This window comes from Colias philodice, chromosome 6 (genome assembly GCF_061535455.1).
Source record: "Colias philodice isolate Cphi_HAF_F1 chromosome 6, ilColPhil1 Martin Lab GWU primary, whole genome shotgun sequence".
Classification (NCBI taxonomy): Eukaryota; Metazoa; Arthropoda; class Insecta; order Lepidoptera; family Pieridae; genus Colias; species Colias philodice.
This window is the reverse complement of record NC_143091.1, coordinates 8,858,387-8,884,102: the sequence shown is the minus strand read 5'-3', so window position 1 is coordinate 8,884,102 and position 25,716 is coordinate 8,858,387. Positions and strand designations below refer to the sequence as shown.

Below are 25,716 nucleotides of genomic sequence, written 5' to 3'. Positions count from 1 at the left end.
ACAATTTCAAACAAAGAAAATAAAATAAAGAGCGTAATTTAAATCCTTTCCTCATTTAATATGTACAATGTACATAGTTTGGTAACCTACAGTTATTATTTCCAATGATTGCATTATTGCAAATTCAGGCGATTCGATCAAAATAAGTTCTATTTATGTAGATACGCAAATAAACTTGATTGAAAAGAATAATTCAAAGAGATTATCCCTCGTTTCTTTTCAATACCTACATATTGAAAAATGTTTCTTATGGATGCACCAACTAGATATTATAATGGTATTAAAATTGATGTTGAGATTAAGTTATAAACAATTTTATTACCTAGGTTTTACTTTAGCTAGGTACCTACACCATATACGGATTTCTGCCCATTTATAAATGTCAACAGTGCATCAATTATTTTTAAGCTTGTAGGTACGCATGTCAAAATACATTAATAATTGAATTTAATTAGGTGCAATAAGTAGATATACATATATGTAAACATAAATGATAACACCAAAAGAAATTAAAAGTCGGTTAAAACACTTTCCTAAAGAAACATTAGCAAAAGTAGGGGCTAATTAAAAGTTGATCGATGGCATAAGATCCATGCATGGATTCTACTTTTTTTCTATCAGTCTTACTTACGTCATATTAAAAGTGCATTGTGGCATGATAGAGCGCGTGAGTGGTCATAATTAGTTATAAAATAGAATTAAAATGTTCCCGCTGTTGCTTCGAAATTATTCTTGGTTATTAAACGATTGTTAGTTTATAGACAGTAAGCTAATCACCGGAAATAAAAACAGTGTTAGCATTAGGCTTCCATTAGCTACTAAGATAAACTGTATAATATATATTTCAGTAAGTTTATATTTACGCAATCGTTTATCTTAGTAATACCTACCTAGTTGAGTGTTATATTATCTGTAGCACTCTATGGTAATACGATGGGCGTGAAAACCATTATTATTAAAACCACAACAATAAATCCAGTCAATCAAGATTATAATTCGCGCACACTGATAACTTGCCTATTTTCTGCAGCGACGCACACACGAATCTCAACAATATTTCTGCCGATAAAACGTGAAGTCAATAAATTGTGTTTGTTTCCCCGTTTACCTACTCTACTATTGAACGCCAATAAAAAGGGCGGCTTCTCCTGATTTATTGCCACACAAACTAAACTTTACATACATTTTATCGAGAGCGCGACAGTTAAATTCCACCTTCATTCGAGGAGATATTAAACGACCTATTATGATATAACTTTTCGTTTTATAATTTTTTAATATCCCCAGCTTTTAAGTTAACGAAGCTCGTCGTAGCGCAACATTGTTGTTGTCTACCAATTATAAAATGAAATATTTGCGACTCTGTACTTTAATAAATATCTATTATCCTCATACATTTATACATTATTTGAAAACAATAACCTATTTATTCATAAATTATATGGCTTCAGAGAATTATTTCATCCCACATTTATAGTTCTTTAGTTTTATGTAACAAAATACGTAATATAATTTTTCATCCCGTTATTACAGCCATTACAGATTAATACTTAACAAAATATAATAATAATATTTTACCAGAGTAAAAATAATATATATGAAAATGTGAAACGAACCCGTTGATATCCTTAGTGAGCTGTATGTCGACGTTGGTCGCGCTATCGTTGAGGCCGTTGAGCGCCTCGCAGAAGTCGCTGCCCACGTTCTGCAGATGCTGCGTGTTCAGATGGAATCCCTGGTGAATAAATCATTCGGGTGATGACGGCCCAACTGATATATTAAGGGGCTTATCGTTCAGTCCCTGCTCGCGGGCGAATAAAATTATCCATGGAGTAAGGACTCTACCCTCGTAGACTTAAAAAATCTTGTAATTTATAGCCTAAAGCGGATTTGTGGTGTACTGTCCAATTAATGTCGACTTTAATACAAAAAATAAATCTTAAAATACACCCTCGAGTTATATTCGTGAGGACATTTGAACGAATTACAGAAATCTTTGTTAATGCCGATAACTAATGTCTTGAATTATGAAGCTTTAATGATTAAACTATGTGTATCCTTCAATATCAATATAATGGTAATATTTTCATATATATTCTTTGAATAAAACGTAAGCAGGTGCATAAAATTATTTTAAACACAATAAAAACATTGGCAAGAAATATTATAGGCTCTACTCAATATAATAAGATTACGATTTATAATACCAAGTGCGGTCGTGGTGAAATCACAGTGTTAATAAAATCTCATAGCTTATTGCATATAATTCAACAGCAGATAAGTTAAAATTACGCCTTCGTTTGTATTTGTATTTTTGTAGAAATGTGCCTACCTTAGCGTGAACATGTCTCTGTACCCAATTTTATTTTAATTCGCCAAATTACATTTTAGTTTTGTAGGTTAAGTACTTATACGAACACGATTCTATAATTTACTTAAAAACCGTATTCTTTTATTATCTTACCGTTACTCCTCTTTTTAATGCCCATATAAAAGTCATCACAGAAGAGCGAATTAATAAGTGAAGTAAGCGTTTCTGACGTTACATTGATTGAAAATATATTGCGCTCTTATCTTTTGTGATCTGCACCGGGCAGATGAATTAGACTACATGTCAAACGCATACTATGCATATCATTAATCTCCCTTTATTAACCATCATTACTAATTGGAAAATATAAGACGTATCTGTAAAATAATCGATCACTTAGTAATTACATTTCGATAACGACACCCCCTTGTTAATTATTATGTGAAAAGAATATTAATGTGAAATATCACTTATAGGTGTTCTTTTTTCCTTCTTATGCGGTTTCTATTTAATAATTGAATGAGTAAATAAGTCTGACATCGTTATGATGAATTGTTGGATCCGCAAAGGTTATGTGTTTCTTTTTTTCTTTCTGTCAAGGAATGCTATTTCTTCGTGATGAAAACTTGTATTTTTGCGGTCTCATGCTTATTCGCCTTGCATGATTTGTTTTTGCAAATTGTTGATCGCAATGCTATTTTAATTGTTTGTTTTTTTGTGGTATCGTTGTTCTATATATAAAATCTCAATTAGATTCGTGATGTACTGTTTCCTAGCTTATGTATTTACAACATTTACGTCCAATAATGTTGTAGCGACTATTTTAACGCTAATAAATAATGAATTTGCATGTTGACGGGCGATAAAGCTAGGGGCTGACCTTAAATGGTCCTCGGTCAAAGCCGCAGAAGGAAGCCTCCATGGTGTATGAGCGGGTGACGCCGAGGTGGCGCCACACGGTGACGCGCGCCGTGCTCTCGCGCTCGCGCTCCACGCGGAACGAGCACGAGCCCAGCGCGAACGCGGGCGATATGCGGTGCATCAGCGCGGGCAACATCTGCACACCCGCATGTACTTATATTTTATAGATTACTCTAACTTATGCTAACTAGAAAGTAATTTAAAAGCAACAAAGATGCGATAAAGGATAATTAACTTTTCTGTGGATGATGATTTAAGTTTTCACGGAGCATCAGCGAGGAAACAAATGAAAACGGCTTCTCTGAACCTTAATATAAAATCAAATTCAATAATAAATAGACTAGATTTTTATCAGGATTTAATTATATCTATTTGTAGAAAAAAATTCGTACAGTACAATTATGATAAAAAGTTAATGACAATTTTATGGATATGTACATTTGCATAATGAATAATTACTATGTATCATGTATGTAAGCAGTAAGCATTATAAATGTAAAAGCTGTTATTGGCATTACGTCACCAACTTAGCGGTGCACGTTTCCTATTTTTCTCCAACTTCTTCTTCATCCGTTTAACATAACGGAATACATAAGAGCCAAATAAGCGAATACAAAAACTGGGTGTTTAATTAACTGCAGTAATGTATACACAATCGCTGTTAGTCCTGATTTATGCAACTTACAAGGTATTTAACAGGTTCATCTTGTACAAGCCGGTCGTTGCTGCACCAACTCTCTGCGCCGGCGCATCCGTAAAAAAAGACATTCTTCTTTCGCGAATGCCCGTGATAGTCGCAGTATACGAGAGGTGGCTTCTTCCAAACTCGAACCAAGTATTCAATTAGGCCCTGCACATCAAAAACATTCAAAATAAAAGTCGAAAACTCGTCGCTATAAGATTTATGCCGTCTGCCTAACATCTTTGCAATTGCGCTTAAATTCCGGATTAGATTTTTATTTTTGTCTCCAGATACCAATTAAAGAACTGCATTCACAATAAATATTCTTATTAGCCGTGCATGTTTCCAAGAAAATCGTAAGCGAACGATCTACGTTAGCAGACGTCGCGTTTAATTGGAATATTGACTGTGAGCATTTGACATGAGAATAAGGTATCTGTGTAGTCGCTAATTAATAGAATTTACCTTTGTGTGGTAGATAGAAGGATGCAAAACAGGGCTGGGTTTGCACCAGCGTCGATTTAAATCTTCATTAGTTAGGCCGCACCGATGGCTGTAACAACGCAGACATTATCGGAGCGAACCAGGAAGCTCGAGCTCGCATGTGCATTGTGCACGATAAGCCGTGTGGACATTTTCATTGAGGTGACAAGCCCCGTGGTGCCCGTGGGTCGGGAGTCAGCTATCGTTATTCCAATATCACACACGTAAGGGCCCCTCGGTGCGTACTGAACATTGTAACCGCATTGGATCGGATCAGATTGCGGTTTATTTATTTCCTACTACTTGCCCCTTTGCATACTATCGATAAAATCTATGAAAAAGGACACCTTCTTACTTTATATGACCTTTCCTTTTTATATAGTTTAGTTATGCGAGTGGATTCAAATTTAGAAATCAAATCTTCGGAAATAAAATGAAAATGATAGATAAAGCTATATTTCAGCAAAACACAATTAGAAGGTTGGCAATATAAGAAATATTTGTAAAATTTTTAACAAAAGCTCTCACACTACGAATCTCCACGAAGACATAAATACACGCGCGTATTTAATTTTTGCTCATAAAAGAATGGGAAATGCTCGGATCAGCTAGGATCTACAATTTTTGACATTTGATTGCTTTTGATATTACTCAGCTGTATGTCATTTTTATAGCAAAAAAAATTAGCATCTACATTTTGATACATTTACATTAATAACGTTATTAATTATTATTATTGTAGCTCTACCGTAGCTTTACCATATACTATATACCTACCATGAAAATAAGTAAAAGCGATAGTTTAAAACTTAGTAAATAAGGTTAAATCGAATACTCAAACTAATTTCATTTAGGTTGGACAGAATTTTGTAGAGATCAAGGTAAATTTTCGATTAGCGTACAGTTTATAGAAATTTATTCAAAAATTCAATGAACAATACTTATAAGAAAGGTTTCTGCAGCGTTTTATTGATATATATGTATTATGTCGTTATTATATAACGTAAAAAATTGAGTCACTGTAAGTTAAAATTTAACTTCGCTTTCCATTCGATAAATTTTTAGGTTTTTCTAATACATAGTAATATAGACATAATTTTGAACAGATTCATTAATAATTCAGTTGAATTTAACCGGATTAAGTATGTATGTACCAACAAGCTTTTAAATTTTAGGCGCCCATTATATTATATTTTATACTATATTGGTTCCGCATTATATTATAATATTATATTCTCAACACGTCAGCGTGAAAAGCGTCGTCAATATAAAATTATAATTAAATTAATAATTTATATGGGCTTCATACGCATAGGGCGAGCGTTAGTGGATTATTTAAAAGGCAGCAACATCTTGAATTTTTAAACATGATTAATTAACTATAGAGCAGGCTCCAAGGAGATGTTCGTTTGCAAAAATAGCGGACCTAAATCTGACTTCTGATATATATTGTATAGATCCCAGACATCCTATAGACAGATGTTGCCAACCAGTTTTGTGGTCCCCCTCCCCCCACCCCGGTAATTAAATATGGCATACAAAGAAAAAAATAAAAATTTCCAAAACATGCCGTGTGGGGTATCAAATGAAAGAGCTTATTGAGTAGATCACGAATATATAGCATACTATAACATTTCTTACACTTTCTCTAAGATTTTTTAGAAAATTTACGAAAATGCTCCATTTTTGAGTTAACTTTAAACCACTATAGATTGAAAACTCATGAATATATTTTTTAAATTATTATTTTAAATAATTAACAATAGTCCATTGTTTACGATTCAATAGTTCGTAATATAATATAAGTGAGCTATATGTATGTGGTGGATTTGATGACCCCACAAAATGTTTTAAATTGCAAGGCGCAACTTTCACTGAAGTTACCGATTTGAAATCTAATCACACAGAGGCTGATTCAAGAATGTTCTGCCATATTTTTCATTCTGTCAAACACAACGACAGTGCAGAGATAATTATTCTAAGCCCCGACACCGATATTTTTGTATTAGGCCTTTATTTCTGGCATAAACTTGAAAATATACTCGCCATCTTTGAATGCTCCCCCCACTCCCCCATGCAACTATTTCACTGTACGAACTATTGAATCGTAAACAATGGACTATTGTTAATTATTTAAAATAATAATTAAAAAAATATATTCATGAGTTTTCAATCTATAATGGTTTAAAGTTAACTCAAAAATGGAGCATTTTCGTAAATTTTCTAAAAAATCTTAGAGAAAGTGTAAGAAATGTTATAGTATGCTATATATTCGTGATCTACTCAATAAGCTCTTTCATTTGATGCCCCACACGGCATGTTTTGGAAATTTTTATTTTTTTCTTTGTATGCCATATTTAATTACCGGGGTGGGGAGAGGGGGACCACAAAACTGGTTGGCAACATCTGTCTATAGGATGTCTGGGATCTATACAATATATATCAGAAGTCAGATTTAGGTCCGCTATTTTTGCAAACGAAACTCCACTGAGAGTCCGGTCTACTATGAATGTGTCAAAATATCATTGAAAATAATGACTTCATTGGAAATAATGTAATTAGCAATTATGTTTTTTTTTAAAGAAGCACCTATTCAAACTACCTTGTCATACGCAATTATCAGTTAATGGAATTTAATTAAAAATAATTATACCAATGAATGACAACATATAGGTACCCAAAACAATTACTATAAACGTTTTATTAAGCAACAATTTGCTAAGAGAAAATAAAACAACAGGATTGAAATTGAGCACGAGATAACCGCACGTTCAACTATGCGTATGAATCAGACTGCAACTCCATAAATAAACTACAAAGACAAATCTATATATAAATCAGAAAGAATTTGCCTGCGGGTTCAAATTATTTTCTTTTTTTTAGCAGCGTCCAAGCTTTGGTACGCAGCTCAGGTAGTGGAAAATGGAGTTTGATTAAACTCGTAATACTGTGAACCAAGGAAGTCATTTCAGTTCTATTAGAAAAGAATAAGTTGCTCAATTGTGTCATTATATACAGCTAGGTTAGGACTTTGCGTCTACAATCTACGACAATTCACTATACATTGCCCGTTATTACAAGGTAATTCACAGGGAACGAGTATCAGGGAGTATCTAGCCAGTTTGTAGGTAATCTAAGAACTAACGGTAATTAGTAATTAGACAATAGACAAGTTGTTTTCCTCTGGATTAATCAGTATTGCACGCCTCATAAGCGAAGCGTTGAGGTGGGTACTACTGTCACTTCGCGCAAAACATCTGATTTTTCAAACTTAAAATGCCTAGACTGGGGTAGAAGCCTTTGAAAATAATGAAAAGATAAAAAAAATCGCAGTCGGATGAAACCCATTACAAAAGGAGGGGAATATGATAAAAATGTAAGGAAAAATAAATTACGGTCAATCCGAGTTCGGGAAGCGGGAGGGGGGAGCTTTTAAGAGAAAAAAATGGTTTCTCTCGATTTCCGACAAAACTACAAGTCCTATAGAAAAAAGTTCTATGGCAAAGTTGTAGGTAATTAAAAGTTCTACAACTTTTGTATTCACAATTTTTTCACATAACCTAAAAATTTAGGTGAAAAATTCAAAAAACCAAGTTTTTGGTCTTTTATTTGTATCTACTTCAAAATTTATTTTTTTTCTACGAAATTTGGTGGAAACTTACTTTATTATGTCCCAAATACACTGTAATTTATTTGATCGAAAATATTTATTTTTTCGCCTTATTTTGAATTAATACCAAAAAAACAACCTAATTTTCAATCGAAAAGTCACCCGTCAAAATATCAGCTTTTTTCAAAAACTTGGGGTGCCTTTTATTCATTGAAATCTCTACTTTCATATGGTGTAAAAAAAATAAACACCACCATAGTAAATGTTCTCAGGAAATGCATACAAACAGTCTGAAAATTAGCTTTTACTAAATCAGGCACAACTCTTGAACTCTATATCTTCTCTTGTATCGGCTTTTCGGTAATATTTCAAAAGAAAAATAATTATCTGTTCTAAGTTTAATATTTTACAGCATATTCAAAAGCAAAATGATGTCGATAAAAACATTTCAGGTAGTTCGAGAAGTGTGCCTGATTTAGTAAAAGCTAATTTTCACACTGTTTGTATGCATTTCCTGAGAACATTTACTACGGTGGTGTTTATTTTTTTTACACCATATGAAAGTAGAGATTTCAATGAATAAAAGGCACCCCAAGTTTTTGAAAAAAGCTGATATTTTGACGGGTGACTTTTCGATTGAAAATTAGGTTGTTTTTTTGGTATTAATTCAAAATAAGGCGAAAAAATAAATATTTTCAATCAAATAAATTACAGTGTATTTGGGACATAATAAAGTAAGTTTCCACCAAATTTCGTAGAAAAAAAATAAATTTTGAAGTAGATAGCAATAAAAGACCAAAAACTTGGTTTTTTGAATTTTTCACCTAAATTTTTAGGTTATGTGAAAAAATTGTGAATACAAAAGTTGTAGAACTTTTAATTACCTACAACTTTGCCATAGAACTTTTTTCTATAGGACTTGTAGTTTTGTCGGAAATCGAGAGAAACCATTTTTTTCTCTTAAAAGCTCCCCCCTCCCGCTTCCCGAACTCGGATTGACCGTAATTTATTTTTCCTTACATTTTTATCATATTCCCCTCCTTTTGTAATGGGTTTCATCCGACTGCGATTTTTTTTTGTTTCAAAAATTATCTACTCTAGTCTATTATGTATCATACATTGCACTTGTAAGATAATACATACACACACATATTAAGAAAAAACACTATTTTTAACGTTCATGATATTTTTGATGTCATTTTTGTTATTTAAACTAGTTAAAAAACAGTTTAAAAAAGTTCTGTCTTGGACGTCCGTGTGTCTGTATGTGCGGATCCTTTTTCTTGTTAACACGATAGCGACCGAAATACTTTACTAATCGAGTCTTTTTTTTTCTCTTACGCTTGAGTATGCTCAGGAATAGAACCCTTTCATTTTTCAGGGTCTGATTCGATGTGGTTTAATTGTTATTAAATAAACAAAAATAAGAATTAATAAATATTTATTAAAAAAAAATTATGAGGCGTGCACTTTTGGATTTTCCAAATTTTGAATAATTCTTCGCAGTCTTAGAAATTAGTTAAAATTGAATATTATTTTTTTGAATACACCTTTGTATAATTAACATAACATAATTAACATTTTTTCTATTATCTATAGGAAGTTGTTATTTTTATACTTTTTCATACAATAACCGCTTTCTTTATACAATGGGATATGGATATTCTTTTCTGCTCGAACTTTTCCTATATCATTTAATAATAATCTGTCGTAATTATATTTATAATACGATCTTGATAACTCGATCATATCTCTCTCTACGAAGACACGTTGAATTAATCGCGATAAAACTTGGTCTGGTCATGAATACTTCAAGCGATTCTCTGTTAACGCATTGTTTAAATACTTATATAGTTACAAGTAGCGAATAACATCGCGAGAGTTCTATTAACAGTAGGTACCACAGCGTGCATCCCTTTGTATCGGTTTTTTAAGACGCTAAGACAGTTGGACGTTCATCCAATTAGGAATGTTTCAGCGCAGAGACATCATTAGCGAACGACGGCGAGCGCGTAGGAGAACCTGAGTTCTCATGCAGCGACCTTCGCGTTTAAACCGGTTGCGCATCTTTACTCTAATCAGGGAAAAAATAAGCGTATGCCACATGTGCGAACGAAAGCGAACAAGCGAGAAACTGCGCCCTGTCCGCCGTGTTTTATGGAGAAGTGTTGCGGTACCGGAGCAACCCAGGGCTGCTATCTACTGCGGAACTTGCCAAACATTTACTTATATTACGACTACGCTTTGCTATTCAATAAGGTATTCTTGACATATGTTTGATATTAACATAAAGTTTTACTTTCATCAGAAATCTGCTGTAAACGTTAATTAAGTATGTGGCGGAGGCGGACGCAAGCGCCAACATGGCTTTAAATGGAAGCAATTGGCAATAACGTAGTATGTAGTAGCCCTTTGATGAGTCTACTGACGACCGCGGCTGGTTCAAGGGTTCGCCTGCCTATCTATTTATAGAGCACGCGGCGCAGCGATGCTATCGGGCTTCAACCATGCCTCGGCCCGCACGATGCCTACCCGCCCTCTATGCACCCTTCTGCAAAGCCTGCCCAATAAAATAGACCAAAGTGAAACTGCTGTATTATTTTCGTTCCAGCTATTTATATCACGTGTCCATTGTTTATATCTCAAAGGGAATTAATAGCCGTCGGCTACGTCTACTCCGCCGCTCGAGAATCTCGTTAAGTTGTTCAAATTGTAGACCAATAAATAGAGACGTTTTACGCATGCTAATTAATTTCATTGCGAGAATAATAATATTTTCGTTGCGATAGATATCAATAATGCTGACGGTTAGATAAGTGGGAGGCGGTGGCATACCGAGCTCATACGTATTCCGAGCGCGGAGGCTGTTTCCTGCTCAAGAGGGTGCACTCAACTACGGGTAGTCGATGTGTTATGGTTGCCTCTTATCGTTATGTTCTTGTTTGCGGATTTGAACTGGACGAGGGACTTGCGTTCGAGACTCAGCGGTTAGGGTTTCTATTGGTTGCACTACGACGTCCAGATTCGCTAGCGTCTAAACTTTGTATTCGAGGCCGATACCGGACACGGGCCGAGTTATTTACGATAGTCGCGAGACAATCGGCCGGTCGCAACGCTTATCCGGTGCCACCGACGTGGTGCCAATAACATGACGTGGCCACCTTTATTAAACACCATCCGTTGAAATTAACACACGTTTCTATGCTTAACAATTGCTGAATCATGTGTTAGCTATCTGTTATTATATTATTCATGATATTGTTTTAGATTCTTCTTCCAATACGAATATTTATTGCATTATATCGTCTACCATTTAATATATAACAAAAATAATTGTAGTTACAAGCCAATGCAAGAGAATATGAATAATTTGTTTAATAGCAGCAGGGAAAAATTGAAGATGAAGCTAACGGTGTCACGTCCACTAATTGATTTTATTTGCTGGGTGTTGGCGGAAGCGCGACGATTCGCTACAGATCGGTTCAACGACACGGCTCTTCTCAACAAACTGTCCTCACCCGAGGAATGCAGTCCGTGTGTTATAAGGAAAATTACTTAATACTAATACCTATAAGGGCGCGTTCCCACTATGTCGTAACGACTAATTTATCGTTCGACGACTGTCGTCTTTACCTGTTCCCATTATAACGATTGTTTGTCGTCAACATTTTTTATCGTTTAGCGACTGTCGTATCTAGCTGTTCTCATTGGATCGCGACGACATTTTATCGTTTCCTGGCATTCGCTTTGTCGTTTACACATCATCAGCAAGCTACAAATCTAGTCGCCTCTGCGTTCGCTTGGTGATTACTAGTGCGTTTACTCTCCTGAGTTCAATGGACGTCATAGAGTTGCCGTCCACGATTTTTTATCGTTTTACGACTGTCGTGCTTGCCGTTCCCACTGTCACGACAAAGTGTCGTCACTGCAAAAACTGTCGTAGACGACAGTAAATTGTGTCGTTCTAAATGTGAACACCTCCATTTAAACATATAAGCCACGACACTTAAAACTACACGATTATCTGTCGTCACGACACGGTGGGAACGCGCCCTTACGATGCGATAGTCATCTTAATTTGACTCGCGTCACCACCTCCTCAGATTAGTTGCTGCTGCGAACGAATCCTAAAGCACATGTATCAAATCAATAAATATAAGATGACAGTGCGCATTAAGATGTGATGAATAATAAATAACTTTTAAATATCAAGTATAGGTAGATGTTCTTCACTGTTATTATTTAAACAAACAAATTTTATTTAATTTTCTAGGTATATATCTATCCACAACACTAAAACATCTTTTTAAGGACTTTTCACTTAGGCGTCATGTTTCCAAGAATCCTCAATGAATAATTGAATTCATACAGTTATAGAAAGCGACGATCAATACACAATTGATTATAATAAATTCAATTACGGCGAAGGTTTCGTGTATAAATGATAATACAAGTAGAGAATTAAAAGGTCCGCCTGCTCCTGATGACGTGATAAACGAACTTCGTGAGGGTAATTTGTAAAAGTTTCGTATCATCCTTTAGCGTTGGATAGCTTCGCTGGAATTATAGCCTTAAGAGCAATTAGAGCAATTATAAACGTGGAGATAATGGCGAGAATGAGTCATATGACCAGAGGTCGACAGGATGAGCAGGTAATAGCCCTTCGGCGGGTGCCATAGGGCAGGGCACAGAGCATTATTTACATAATCGCGAGCACCGGGCGTCCTTGGCGTACCTCATGGCCCTTTATACGGCACACTGCATTGTATCTACTGGGGTAACTTTTAACACATTTTGTATAAAATGCCTTAAGGAAAATGTTCAGATAGAACTTTAATGATCATTATTTGGTTACTCCCTATACGTTTATGGCTTTACAATGTTTCAGTTTTAATGAGTTAAAGGACTACGAGAAGTTAAATACAAAAGATTAGAATTCTCTGGAAATTAATAGGTGGGAAAATTCTTCAAACAGATTCTTTAAAAATTAGGCCCCTGTTCGTAATGCCTTACTAGAGTTACTACGAATATTATGTTAATGTTGCATATTTATTTTCAAAGCTGAGAAAAATTATCATCATCATCATCATCATCAATCATCAATCAATACATATAATAAAATTCTAGAAAAGTGGTGTCTGTACAATGAAAATATGTAAAAAGAAATTAGCAGGGGTTATTACTAAATCGATCCCAAACCCAAAACTGTCGTTAAAAAAATTTTTGTCTGTTTGTCTGTTTGTCTGTTTGTCGGTTTGTCTGTTTGTCTGTATGTTTGAACACGCTAATCTCAGAAACGGCTTATCCGATTTAAATGCGGTTTTCACTAATATATTGTGGTAAGCTTCATTTAACATTTAGTGTTTATTTCATGTCAATCGGTTCATAAATAAAAAAGTTATGACCATTTAAGTAATCACAGCGAACATTTGCTAAGGCATTCTATACATGAATTACTTTATTACGTAAATTATACGCTAAAGTTATTCCTTGACATGTCCAGATGATCATATCGAGAGTTCCCAAGCGTGGGAAGGGGGGGTTATGCTGAGGGGGTAGTAGGGGGGGTCAAAGGAACTTTATTTAGATTTTTGCTCATAAGTCTAAAACCTGCACGAATAGCATTATGGTTACTTCTAGGTAAATTTTCTATATAAAAGGTCTTTGAAATTATGTCGTAGGTATTATATTTTTAACCCCCGACGCAAAGAGAGGGGTGTTATGTCCGCTATGTGTGTATTGCGTGTCTGTCTGTGCCACCGTAGCTCGCTAACGGGTAATACGAATTAGATGCGTTTTTTTGTTACATTAGTTGTTTATTATATTATTTAGGGGTAAGTGGGAATGAAAAAAACGAATGTTAGTTGTTAATGTAGGTTGTAGGTTATACCCAAGTGATATATCAAATGAAAATAGACGACATGTCAGAAACAATTAGTCAAATTTTATCAAAATCGGTTCATCCATTTATTTGATATAGGGGTAAAAGTGGGAATAAATAAATGAATTTTATCAAATATACTCAAGTGACGTATCTAATAAAAGACATGACGTGTAAAGTACAATAAGACATATTTTATCAAAATTGGTTCATCCATTTATTGGATAAAAGTGGCAATAAAAGTTGTCAAATATACCTAAGTGGCATATCAAATGAAAGGGCATGACCTGACGTGAGAAGTATAATGAGGCATAGGTATTTAATCAAAATCGGTTCATCCATTTATTATATAGTAGAGGGGTAAAAGTGGGAATGAAAAAAACGAATGTTGTCTGTTATACCCAAGTGATATATCAAATGAAAAAAGACGACCTGTCAGTAACAACAAGTCAAATTATATCAAAATCGGTTCATCAATTTATTTGATATAGGGGTTAAAGTGGGAATAAATAAATAAATTTTATCAAATATACTCAAGTGACGTATCTAATGAAAGACATGACGTGTAAAGTACAATAAGACATAATATTTTATCAAAATTGGTTCATCCATTTATTGGATATAATATGTAGGTATAAAAGTGGGAATAAAAGTTGTCGAATATACCCAAGTGGCATATCAAATGAAAGGGCATGACCTGACGTGAGAAGTATAATGAGGCATATTTAATCAAAATCGGTTCATCCAATAATTATATGTAGGGCAAAAGTGGGAATGAGAAAAACGAATGCTGTCTGTTATACCCAAGTGATATATCAAATGAAAAAAGACGACCTGTCAGAAACAATTAAGTAGTCCAATGTTATCAAAATCGGTTCATCCATTTATTTGATATAGGGGTAAAAGTGGGAATAAATAAATAAATTTTATCAAATATACTCAAGTGACTTATCTAATGAAAGACATGACGTGTAAAGTACAATAAGACATATTTTATCAAAATTGGTTCATCCATTTATTGGATATAGGTATAAAAGTGGGAATAAAAGTTGTCAAATAATATACCCAAGTGGCATATCAAATGAAAGGGCATGACCTGACGTGAGAAGTATGATGAGGCAAATTCAATCAAAATCGGTTCATCCATTTATTGATTTATAGCGGTAAAAGTGGGAATGAATAATCGAATGTGGTCAAATAATATAATCAAGCGGCATATCAAATGACGTGTGAATTACAATTAGTCATGTTTTATCAAAATTGGTTAATCTGTTTATTACATATAGGGCACCTTAGGGGTGATAGTGGGGATACTGTATAATCCAAATGGAGTACCAAACGAAAGGATATGACATGTACATAATATATAGGTATGATTAGACATGGTTTAGAATTTAGATCAAAATCGGTTCTGCCATTTACTAGGGGTGAAAGGGAAAAGTTGAAAGTCTGTGAAAGTAGAAGGAATATGGGAGCGGGAGAATAACCACATCCTGGAAATTTTGAACTCTTCTGTACCTAAGTTTTATAGCTCAGTTTAGTAATAAATTTTACTAACAGTTCTTTTGTGTTATTATTTATTTTATTTCTTAACTTTATAATAATGTGTAAGTACTTATAATTTAGTTGTATATGATAGTACGTGTTTCAAGACGTGTTTACTCAATAATTGTGTGTTAAGTAGTAACTACTATGCACTATGCAGTCACTATTCCACGCGGACGAAGTCGCGGGCACAGCTAGTTCACCAATATTATAATAGAGTTAGCTATCATTCATATATTACGTAACAGCTTAGTCAACTCAACCGTCTTGCTTTACTACTAATTTATGGTGTCTTCTATATATTATAATGTTCTTGGTGGAAAAGATTATATTCTCCATATTTGAAGTAAGATGTCAAACTAGCACTCCTAATAGTCTCTTAATTGTCTAGCGAGAGTCGTGCGCGGCAGTAGTTGCACTGGTGCACATCGCACGACCCTTTCTTATGAGTCCTGTATTCGCTGCCATCGTAATTCATTAGTTGACTTCGCATTATTTATGGTTGTTCGGTTTTGTCCTGGAATATTCTCACTACGCTGTTAATGCATATACCAATGGAGAATAATAGGGACGTTTGAATAGAACATCTTTGGTCAAGGTTCAGTCGTCACTATTTTCATGGGTCTTCTTCCATAGGTTATCGCTTTCTTCATAACACATAAATGTTTTGTACATTGTGCATGTTCATATATACGTTGCATAAAGGATTTTAAAGAATGATTTATGTCTTAAAGACGGACAGGAGGTATATACGAAGATTTTCTTCGCGTGATATAGAAGTGCGTTTGAATTCCTAAGATTATCGTAAAACAAGGCTTCCAGGAAGGACGCGGGATTTTAATAGCTGGGCGTCGATGGGCGTCCATCCTTGAAATATTATAACTCAAGCTGAGTGACGTACGAGACATGTCTTAAGTTTTAATAGTCTCCTACGTGCACTCTGAAACCCCGAGTTTAAGAAATTATAGACCGGGAGATACTGACACAAAATTTCGAGTCATTTGTAACAGGATGGCGGTTCTACAGGGGTCTTAGTACGCAATGATAAAAAGAAAAATGATGGTGTGATCGCTGGTATCGGTGGTTTAGTCGCGTGGGCGTTAGCCGAACTCGTCGGAAAAATAGCGAAAGTCAAACGATTTGTAACACAAAAATTTTAGTATTTACCGATAGCCCATAAAAAAGAAGTAGGCGGTAGTGTCATGCCATACTTTTCCGGTGTGACTTACAGCCCGCCATACCGACGCGAATATGTTGATTTAAATAAAACAATTATTCAACCATTTGTACCAGGCTAACTTTTGCACAGGTAACCATCGTCGTGCAGCCATTTACGAAAATCGCCATGCCATACTTTTCGGACGATTCCAAATGGTCGCCATACCGCCGAAAATCTGCAAAAAAAATTTATTTCGCCAAACTTTTTGTACCAGTATTGCATTTGGATTTTTTGAGAGTATTTGATAAAATGTGACCATTATTATATTTGCCATACTTCTAGTAGGGGGAAAAAGTCCTGTCATACTTGAAAAATTAATTTAGTATTAATTTATATAAGTGAAGATTTCCAACACCTAGATCTTTGAAATTTTGTATTTATATTCTTTGATCCTCAAACTTCCAGTAAAAATAAGTGCCATACTGTTACAAATCGTTTAACTTTCGCTATTTTCCGACGAGTTCGACTAACGCCCACGCGACTAAGCCGCCGGTACCAGCGTTCACACCATCATTTTTCTTTTTGTCATTGCGTACTAAGAACCCTGTAGAACCGCCATCCTGTTACAAATGACTCGAAATTTTGTGTCAGTATCTCCCGGTCTATTAGAAGTGCTAGCTTTTATGACACATAATTTTAGTTAACATCGACATGCTGTCATAATATAAAATATTTTTTCAGTATTGCTAATGTTTAGATACCTATTGTAAAAATATTTAATCCATGGAACATACTATACAGTATACATACATAAAATAAAGAAAAAAATACATTCCTACAATTAAATATTCTGAGTCTGTTTGAAAAAAAATCATCAGCTTAGCTCCTTTAATTTTTGCAATTTGTAACAGAAATTACAAACGCCATTATCATAGCCATCATCATTTTGTATGAAAGCGTACGTATAAACTATTCTGAAGCTCATAATATTTAAACTACATCACTTTAAGCGTCGATTACTACTGTTTACGAGGAGGTCGTAGTTGCTAACGCCTCTTACGGTTGCTTTTTGCTGGCAGATATTAGCATTCTCTTTATAAGACCTGCATTGCATCACAAATTGAAATAGATAATTGCGAGTACAGCCGAAGGGCAATAAACTTGCTACAGTATAAAGCGGTAGGCGTTGACGCGGAACACGGCAAGCAATCCCAGTAGAATCCGGAAGCAGCGATAATTTTCACAGTAAAATTGAGTCTTGTACTGCAATAGTACTCTTTGTAGCCTCAATAGAAAAAAGTCTTAGTCTGCGATTTCCCAGGCTTTGGATTAAATGTATTCTTTCAATTACCTATGTTGAGCCGATGAACCGCGGCAAAAGGTAAAATAATATATTGAGTCGTCTTTTTTTCACTGTTTTATAGATATGAAAATAATCGTGGGAGAGAGCTTTTTCCGCGGCAAAAAATTTGATGGAAACAATATTATGAAGTACCTGAAATAAGCTGAATACAAAAATACGTTCAAGTTATTACATAATATGTATATGTGAACCCTCGTCTTAAAATTGTTTGATGCTTCATATTTTTATTTTCATGAAACGAAGGCATTTCAATTATATTAAGCGCTTCTATAACTTTATTAATAAGCAATAAATATGTTATAAAATATTTATTTATCACCCCAGTACGAGATGAAAAACCACAAAAGGTGCAGCATAAAAAACTATTGTACTTCCTGCGATTGGACATCAATAAAAGTGCACGCGGGATCTCAATCACGACGTTGGGTAAACACTAGAGGCGAGTTTGTGTCAATATTGTCGAAGTCAACAAAGATAACAAAGAACCGTGGAGCTTGATGCTAAACACGGCGCTCAAACAAAACACTCACAGCTAGGGACATCAGTTAACTGGCAATTTTGTTATTAATCGATACATTCAGCGAGCAGAATACCAATTCAGCTTAGACGATCAACGCTGGCTCCAATTATACAGACGATCTTATTATGTTTACATGCCAATGAAATTAAAAGTTATCATGTAACCTACTTTATTACAGCACGTCTTAAAATGCGATTATTCCTCATTATTCAAATTGGCCAGGTAAATATGTAGGTATATCGTGCACCATCACGAAGATTAAAAATGAATGGAAAATAAACAAAAAGTCAATTTTCAAGGTAATTATTTAAATAGGCGGATTTTTTAAAGGTTGGCAACCCTATCCAAAAAACAGGGAATATTTTTCAATAATCGACCGAATGCTTCATCGAAAAACATTCCTAAAATTTGAAGGTTTAACGATGCTAATATAATAACTATCGGTTCGTGAGAAAGCATTGATCGCGCGCGGCGATGGGCCATTGAGTTTGAATTTATGATATTTCAAAATCACGTTCGTAACCTTGAATCTGTGGGAAGTCAAGTCTCAATTCAGACTGTAGGATTATGGTTCATCACGTCTTTGTACAATAACGCCATTCGCATTAATTAAATCACGCGAATATCTGAATATGCTGTACTCCTTCTAGATGTTAATGGTCGAGCTATATGCAAACATCAGTTTGAATTGTTAATCTAAAACTATATTTAAATATTTATTATATTATTTGCTTGAAATGAAAATGCAAAATTATCTCGACTAACTTACGTGTCTTGGTTGATTGCTCATCTTATCCTTTATACGCCACTTTGAATACCTGGAATCTTGAATTGTACCACTAGCTGCAGACATTTTTACGCAAGCTTAGCTATTTTTAATGGCGAATCTCCAAGCCAACGGTCGCCGTAAACAGCGGCAACGACCCCACTTATTACTTTCAAAACAAAACAGCGCAATAATGCAAATTAAGCTGCATTATACAAGATGATTTTTATCTCGAAGAATCGAATCATCTCCCAGTTCAATAAAATTAAACAAAACATGTAAAGCCATAACAGACGTGATTTCAATTTTGCAATGACTACCTGGTGGCTGGATGCAATACCGGATTGAGCTTTGAAAATTATAGGGCGATTGGGGGGCGGTACGACTCCCCCTACAGTTCTAAGTGGCCTGACACCTCGCTCTGACGTACCTTGATCCCAGGCCAATTATAACGGGATCCGATCTTACCTTCGGCTCTACGTTGCGGTACTACTAGGAGTAATTGCTTAAACACATAATCACTGATGTCACGAGAACGCGAAGCGAATCAATATCCTGGCGCCTTATCCGCAACGATCAACGCTAATGGCTGGTTCCCGATGCCTTCAAAGTATTGAATTATGATAAGTATATTGGCTTATACTAAAGTTTCAGTAAAAATAGGCAATTATTATTAGTCTCTTATTTTCTTGGCAGCATGCTCACAACATTATTAGAGTTACCAAAATTGTAAAAAGTTATTTTTTTAAATATACAGTTTGTAATTTTGAAACGTAATTTACTTCTATCTGGACTAGAGATAAGGATACTTTTACTGCTTGACTAATATAATGTCAATTTACAAAATTTGGATATTCTTTATGGGCATCACGTCAAGTCGTAAAAATAACATATTGTAAGCATGCGCTGGCGCAGGATGTATGCATTTAGGCGTATATTACTTAAATATAAATAAAGTGTTTGGGCCTATTCTCCAATACTGATAAGATTAAACCATGCAAATAAGTTAAAAACAGTAGGTACTATATTTCAAGTATTGTATTAAAATAAAATACAAACACGCGCGCACATCTATTAATAGTACCTCTGCAAATAAAATGGTTTTAAACATAAGCTGTGTTTCGTAGGCTGTCATTCTATATTTTAATATAGCATCTTTGTGCACATAACAGTTGACAGTTAAAGAATTGCCATAAGCATAAACAAGTTGATGAGACGCGAAATACAAAACCGCTGAACATGCAAACGGCCGACCTTAAAGTTAATAGTCTCGACGTCACGATCTAGCACCGTATAACATTAGTCTGTAAAGCGATCTGTTTTCATAGAAACTCCAAAGGAATGTGATTGTCGCAATTTTTCATATTGGTAAAGATATTATATAATGTAACATTCGACTCTATCAAGAGTTTTCGTTAGTTCTTTTTATTATAACGATTCGTTAATATTTTTGAGGGCAAAGTTTCTCTTTATTGCTAGTTAACATAAATGAGACAAATTGAACCTTTATTGAATTTGTTAAAAAAATAATAAAAACTTCATTTTGAAATGAAAAAAGAATGGTTAAGTCATACATGAAATCAATAGATAGTCCGAGAAAATAAGTAAAATCAGCGGAAATAAATCGTGTAGTTTTGAAAATCGCTACATTTATTCCTTGACATGTCCAGATGATCATATCCAGGATCCAAGTCCTCAAGGGTGGGGGGTGAGCTAAGGGTGTAGGGGTTCAAAGGACCCTTTTTTAGAGCATTTTAGTCCTTTTTTGCTCATATGTCTAAAACCTGCCCAAATAGCAGTACGGTTAGTTTCAAGGAAAATATTCTACGTAAAATTTCCTTTAAATGATGTTCTATTATTTTTTTTTGTACGGTCGATACTGTAGGAACTACAGGGGGGGGGGGAAGGGGAAATTCCTATTCCTTCCTTCCTTGTGTGGATATTTTGACGATGTATTTTGATCTATAGAGACATCGATACTCAGTTTTTATCAAATCCAGTATCAAATCCAAATGAGATATTTGCTCTACAATAGGAATTTAACTCATTCCAAGTGTTCCACCAAGTATAAACTGACAAGTTTCTTGATGGACGAATCAGTGACCACAGCTAATTTCTATTTGGTTTTGTCATTATGTGGTTTGGTTAAATAATCAATAAAAAAATAAAATAAAAAAAAGATACAACTTCATACTAAAATATCTTGTTAGTTGGTAGCTTGGTTTTGGTAGATAATTGTGTCCATTAATATGACTATAAATAAAGTTCGCTTAACGAGAAAATGGGCGTAAAAATGACGGCGTAATGAAAATTATAATGTATGTTTATTAGCTCGTAAAGGTAACATTTAATTGGTTTAGTCCTCGGACAGGGAACGGGGTCCAGGCGTGAGACGACGCGACGAATTTTATCACAAAAACCGCAGGAGCAAACGACGCTCGCTGTAATTTGAAGTGTTACTTAAAAGGAAATGCGGATTGCTGCCTTAGCCTCGTACACAATTAAAGAATGCGATCCTGTTTTCTTGCCACTTTCATACGCTACGCTTCTTAGAATTAAATTTATTTACGAAAACACAAGGGACAAATCTATTTAGATGATTGACCAAATACGACTCGTATCTCAAGTTTTCCAAAAGACAAATTTTCACTTAATGTTCGATAGCGAAATGTAATGGAGGACCCCCCAGGGCCTGTTATATTGTTATTGCTTGATAAATTTATAGCTGAGCATTAACAATATGTTAGTTATAGGATGAACTAGGTTATAATAAAGGAATAAATATCGAGGGCAATCGGATGAAATTATTTGTGATATTCAGAATAAGATAAGCAAAAGCTCTAAAGGATGAATTTAATACATAACTTAATACAAAGTTTCTAAAAAAGAAAACGAATTGAACGTTGCTATAAAATCTTGTAATATATCATGTTAGTTTTCGCCAATTTAAAAAGACGAAGAAGGCTATGAATCACGTTACTACAAGAATAGCTTTTTAATGGTATACCGCTCTTTAATCCTGGAGAGTCAAAAGCCTTTTTTATCTGTCAATCAAGGCGTTGATTTATTTTTTTCATATTCTAAGAAAAATTAGGTTCAAAATTTTTGGAGAAGTTTCTTAACGCGAATTTAATTTTTCAATTAGGGGAAGCAAATTGTATGGTTCGTAAGATAATTCATTTATCATCATTCGTTTCAAGGAAAATAAGTTTTTGATTGTTTTAGGAATCATGAGATATCAGATAAGTAAGATGACTCTATTTAATTGAAAATGTCCGGTTCGAGACCGCCTACTAGCGATTTTATATAATAGATCTATAAAATATATTGGATTTTTTTAGTACGTTCTTATCTCATATTTACCTTGTTTTAATGTAATAATGTGGTGAGTCGTATCGAATTTATGTTTTGATTACAAAAATGAAGCACTATTTTACTATGATTCAAAAAGATGTCGAGGCGCCCGATCAATTAAATACACAGACCCAACCACATCTGCCTTGATAAAAACTCCTTTGTATCTCTGAATTGCATTTTTTCCTCTCTTTGTAGCTATTAAAGTAATATCGTGTCTTTTTGCGAAATAAAACTGTAAATTTTATTTTATCGTCCCCTATCTCAGTCAAACGTAACTCATCCAATGTAAAACAATACGATAGGCATCGGCTGAATGCGATTAAAAAGATTTAAAAAGATTCCTGCGGGCATTAAAGCAATCCAGCTCGCGTGGTTCATTTTAAGTGCAGTATCTTGTTGAATGTTTCAATGGTATATTGAATATTATTTGGAGTACGTGAGGCTTTATAGATGTGGTTATAGCTGGCGGGCGATCGCATTGTGTGGCGAGGCAGGGGCGCTTGTCTGCGCCGGTGAGCGTCGCGGGCAAACAGCATCCCACCAATTAACGTGGCTTTCAAAGCTTAAAGTGGCGATGCAACGGCCGCGGCGGCGGCTTTCAAGTGAATCGTATGCTCCACTTTGTTTTATTTCATGGTAGATCTAACATTCAGACGAGATACGTGTTTGTGTGTCACATTGCTCTCAAATTGGCACAATTAAATTATATACATGTACTTTTACCATGACACAAAAAACTACAGTCAACCGATTTTTGTTATAAAAATGTATGTATTGTTGTTCATAAATTTTTAACAAATAAATAAATAAGACCACGGAAATTTCATAAGCTTCGTACATGAAAATTTCGCGTACAAGGAGACTTATGAAATATTACACACTTATAATGTATACAGAGAAGTAGTTCAGTATCCAAATGTACTGAAAAATAATACATAAAGGTAAATTATACCTAAAAAACATTACACACACTACTATGCATTCTGGGGTAGAGCGAGTGGAGAGTAGGCTCTAAGCGTCAGATCGTAAGGGGCACCAAAATGCATAATGTAAAAGACACCTCGCCGTTTCCTATAACAAGATTTTTTATAAATATTCATCTTGATGGAAAATCATAGAAGATCATGAAATCGAAATTACTAAATACTAGATTTAAAAAATACCCTGAACGATTCCATTAGAAACTTTCGGCTGGTAGAGCAAATCAATGTGAGCTACGGTCGGTTGGTGGTCGGTCGGTCGGTCGGTCGGATTTAAATTTTGCAAATTAAATAATTATGATGTGCAGATATTACATTATGTAAATATTTACTTTGCATAGTTACGGCAGTTCATACGCTGTTTTTATGCGTAGTACGATAAAACTACGATGAATATTTCAAAGGTTAATTGTAGGCAAACGAAACGAGAAAGAGTTATTGTAATTAATTTCTTCATTTGAAATTGTGAAATTCAATTTCGTGAGTAAAGCTGTTATAAAATTATGATAACGTAATTATGCAGGCGCGAAAGCGAATGAATTTCTGGGTTCTATAATTTATGACCGATGAAGGATCTGCAAAAATTATTAAAACAAAAAATGTATAATATAAAAAATACTATTATAAAGGCGAAAGTTTGTATGTATGGATGTTTGTTACTCTTTCACGCAAATACTACTGAACCGATTACAATGAAATTAAGCACACATATAGAGAGTAACTTGGATTAACACATAGGATAGGTTTTATCCCGGAAATCCCACGGGAACGGGTTTTTCTTTGAAAACGCGGGCGAAGCCGCGGGCGGAAAGCTAGTATAAAATATAGTGTAAATATATGCGTTTTTACTTGGCATTATCAATGTACAGAATCAACACACAAAGGCTGTTTTTTCATAATGTTTAAAACATACCTAGCGACCGTGTGTGGCAGGGCTACCATTTAAAACATCCCTAATGGTACAGTATTCTCTCATTATTTCTAAACAAAGATTTAAACGTGGTTCCACACACAGGATTCGTGACCGACAATAATGATAAAACATAAGTACAACTGCCGCGGGCGTCAGTTTAGTACAAATGGTATTTATTTATGCTAATGTATAGTATTTGAGAAAACCTCTCACTTAAGGGTAATTGTGGTTACTCAAACATGTTAAATTTTCTCAAAGCAAGCAATTTTAAAAAGTTTTTGTCAACAAATTGACTCTGCAGCCGATACGTGGGCTATTATTGGTGGTCATTTATAGTATTCTTGATGTTATTTGTGTTCGAATACGGAAGTATAATTGCAACATCATTTAGAATTACAAAAAATTTAAATGGTGATGAACTGATGACTGATGAATATCCATTTGGCGGTGGTTTGTCGAATCATTTATTCTGAGTTATATAAGATTTAAAACCACCGCATTATTATTATTTACATATTATTTAATACTTAATCTTAATGATATTTTTATACAGTTATTCAGACATAAAAATCAGGAAACGAGAAAGCTATACGTAATATTCCTGCCGATAAGATATTATAATGTTTTACTACGCTTGTAAAGGAAGCCCTAACATGTAAGATCTACGCTATCGTGATAAGTTTTAATCTTATTTTATTGATACGCATATACTTTGTTGGCGTATGCATACAACTACAAACCAAAACGTACGTGTATAAATAATGAAAATAAATATATGTTATTTCTGGAATCTTTTATATTGGGCATCAAATTTTTCAAAAATAGAGTTTAGTTCGAATAGTTTAAATACCCTGTTTTCTTCTCTACGAATCCATCTTTGATTCTGTACGTTGTGTTTTTTAACAAGTTTATTATTCATCGATGGTTTATTTACTACGTCGTTCGATAAAAGGTGAAACACGTTTTTAGCGGTGCAAACATTCTGATAAGGTGCTTAAAATGTTATTCATCTAAAGAGCTTTATTCTTCGTTGCATTACTTCATGCCAATTAGTGAAGGCATAAAATACTTCTCAAGATATTTTTGTTCAATTCACGACCGCTCGCTTGCATTGTTAATCAATAAATTAGTACGAATACTGTAATTGCACCAAAGATACGTGTCCGATTCGAACTGTTGATATAACAAGGGTACACCCTTGAAGACTTGCCATACATCGTGATCA

At 34.5% G+C, this 25,716-nt stretch overlaps 1 protein-coding gene across 5 annotated transcripts in view; it reads right to left on the bottom strand.

Annotated features, from left to right (window-relative positions):
- LOC149487916 (cytosolic carboxypeptidase 1-like) overlaps nt 1–25,716 on the bottom strand; it is a 64,220-nt gene that overhangs the window by 631 nt on the left and 37,873 nt on the right. For 4 of the 5 annotated variants that reach the window (XM_089696621.1, XM_089696617.1, XM_089696618.1 and 1 more), the window contains 4 exons: nt 4,380–4,467; nt 3,918–4,082; nt 3,192–3,368; nt 1,617–1,735 (listed from right to left, as the gene is read on the bottom strand). In XM_089696621.1, coding sequence (XP_089552747.1) covers nt 1,617–1,735; nt 3,192–3,368; nt 3,918–4,082; nt 4,380–4,467 — 549 coding nt within the window. Of the gene's footprint in view, nt 1–1,616; nt 1,736–3,191; nt 3,369–3,917; nt 4,083–4,379; nt 4,468–25,716 lie in introns of those variants that run through there. The other variant, XM_089696620.1, reaches the window with a different exon arrangement.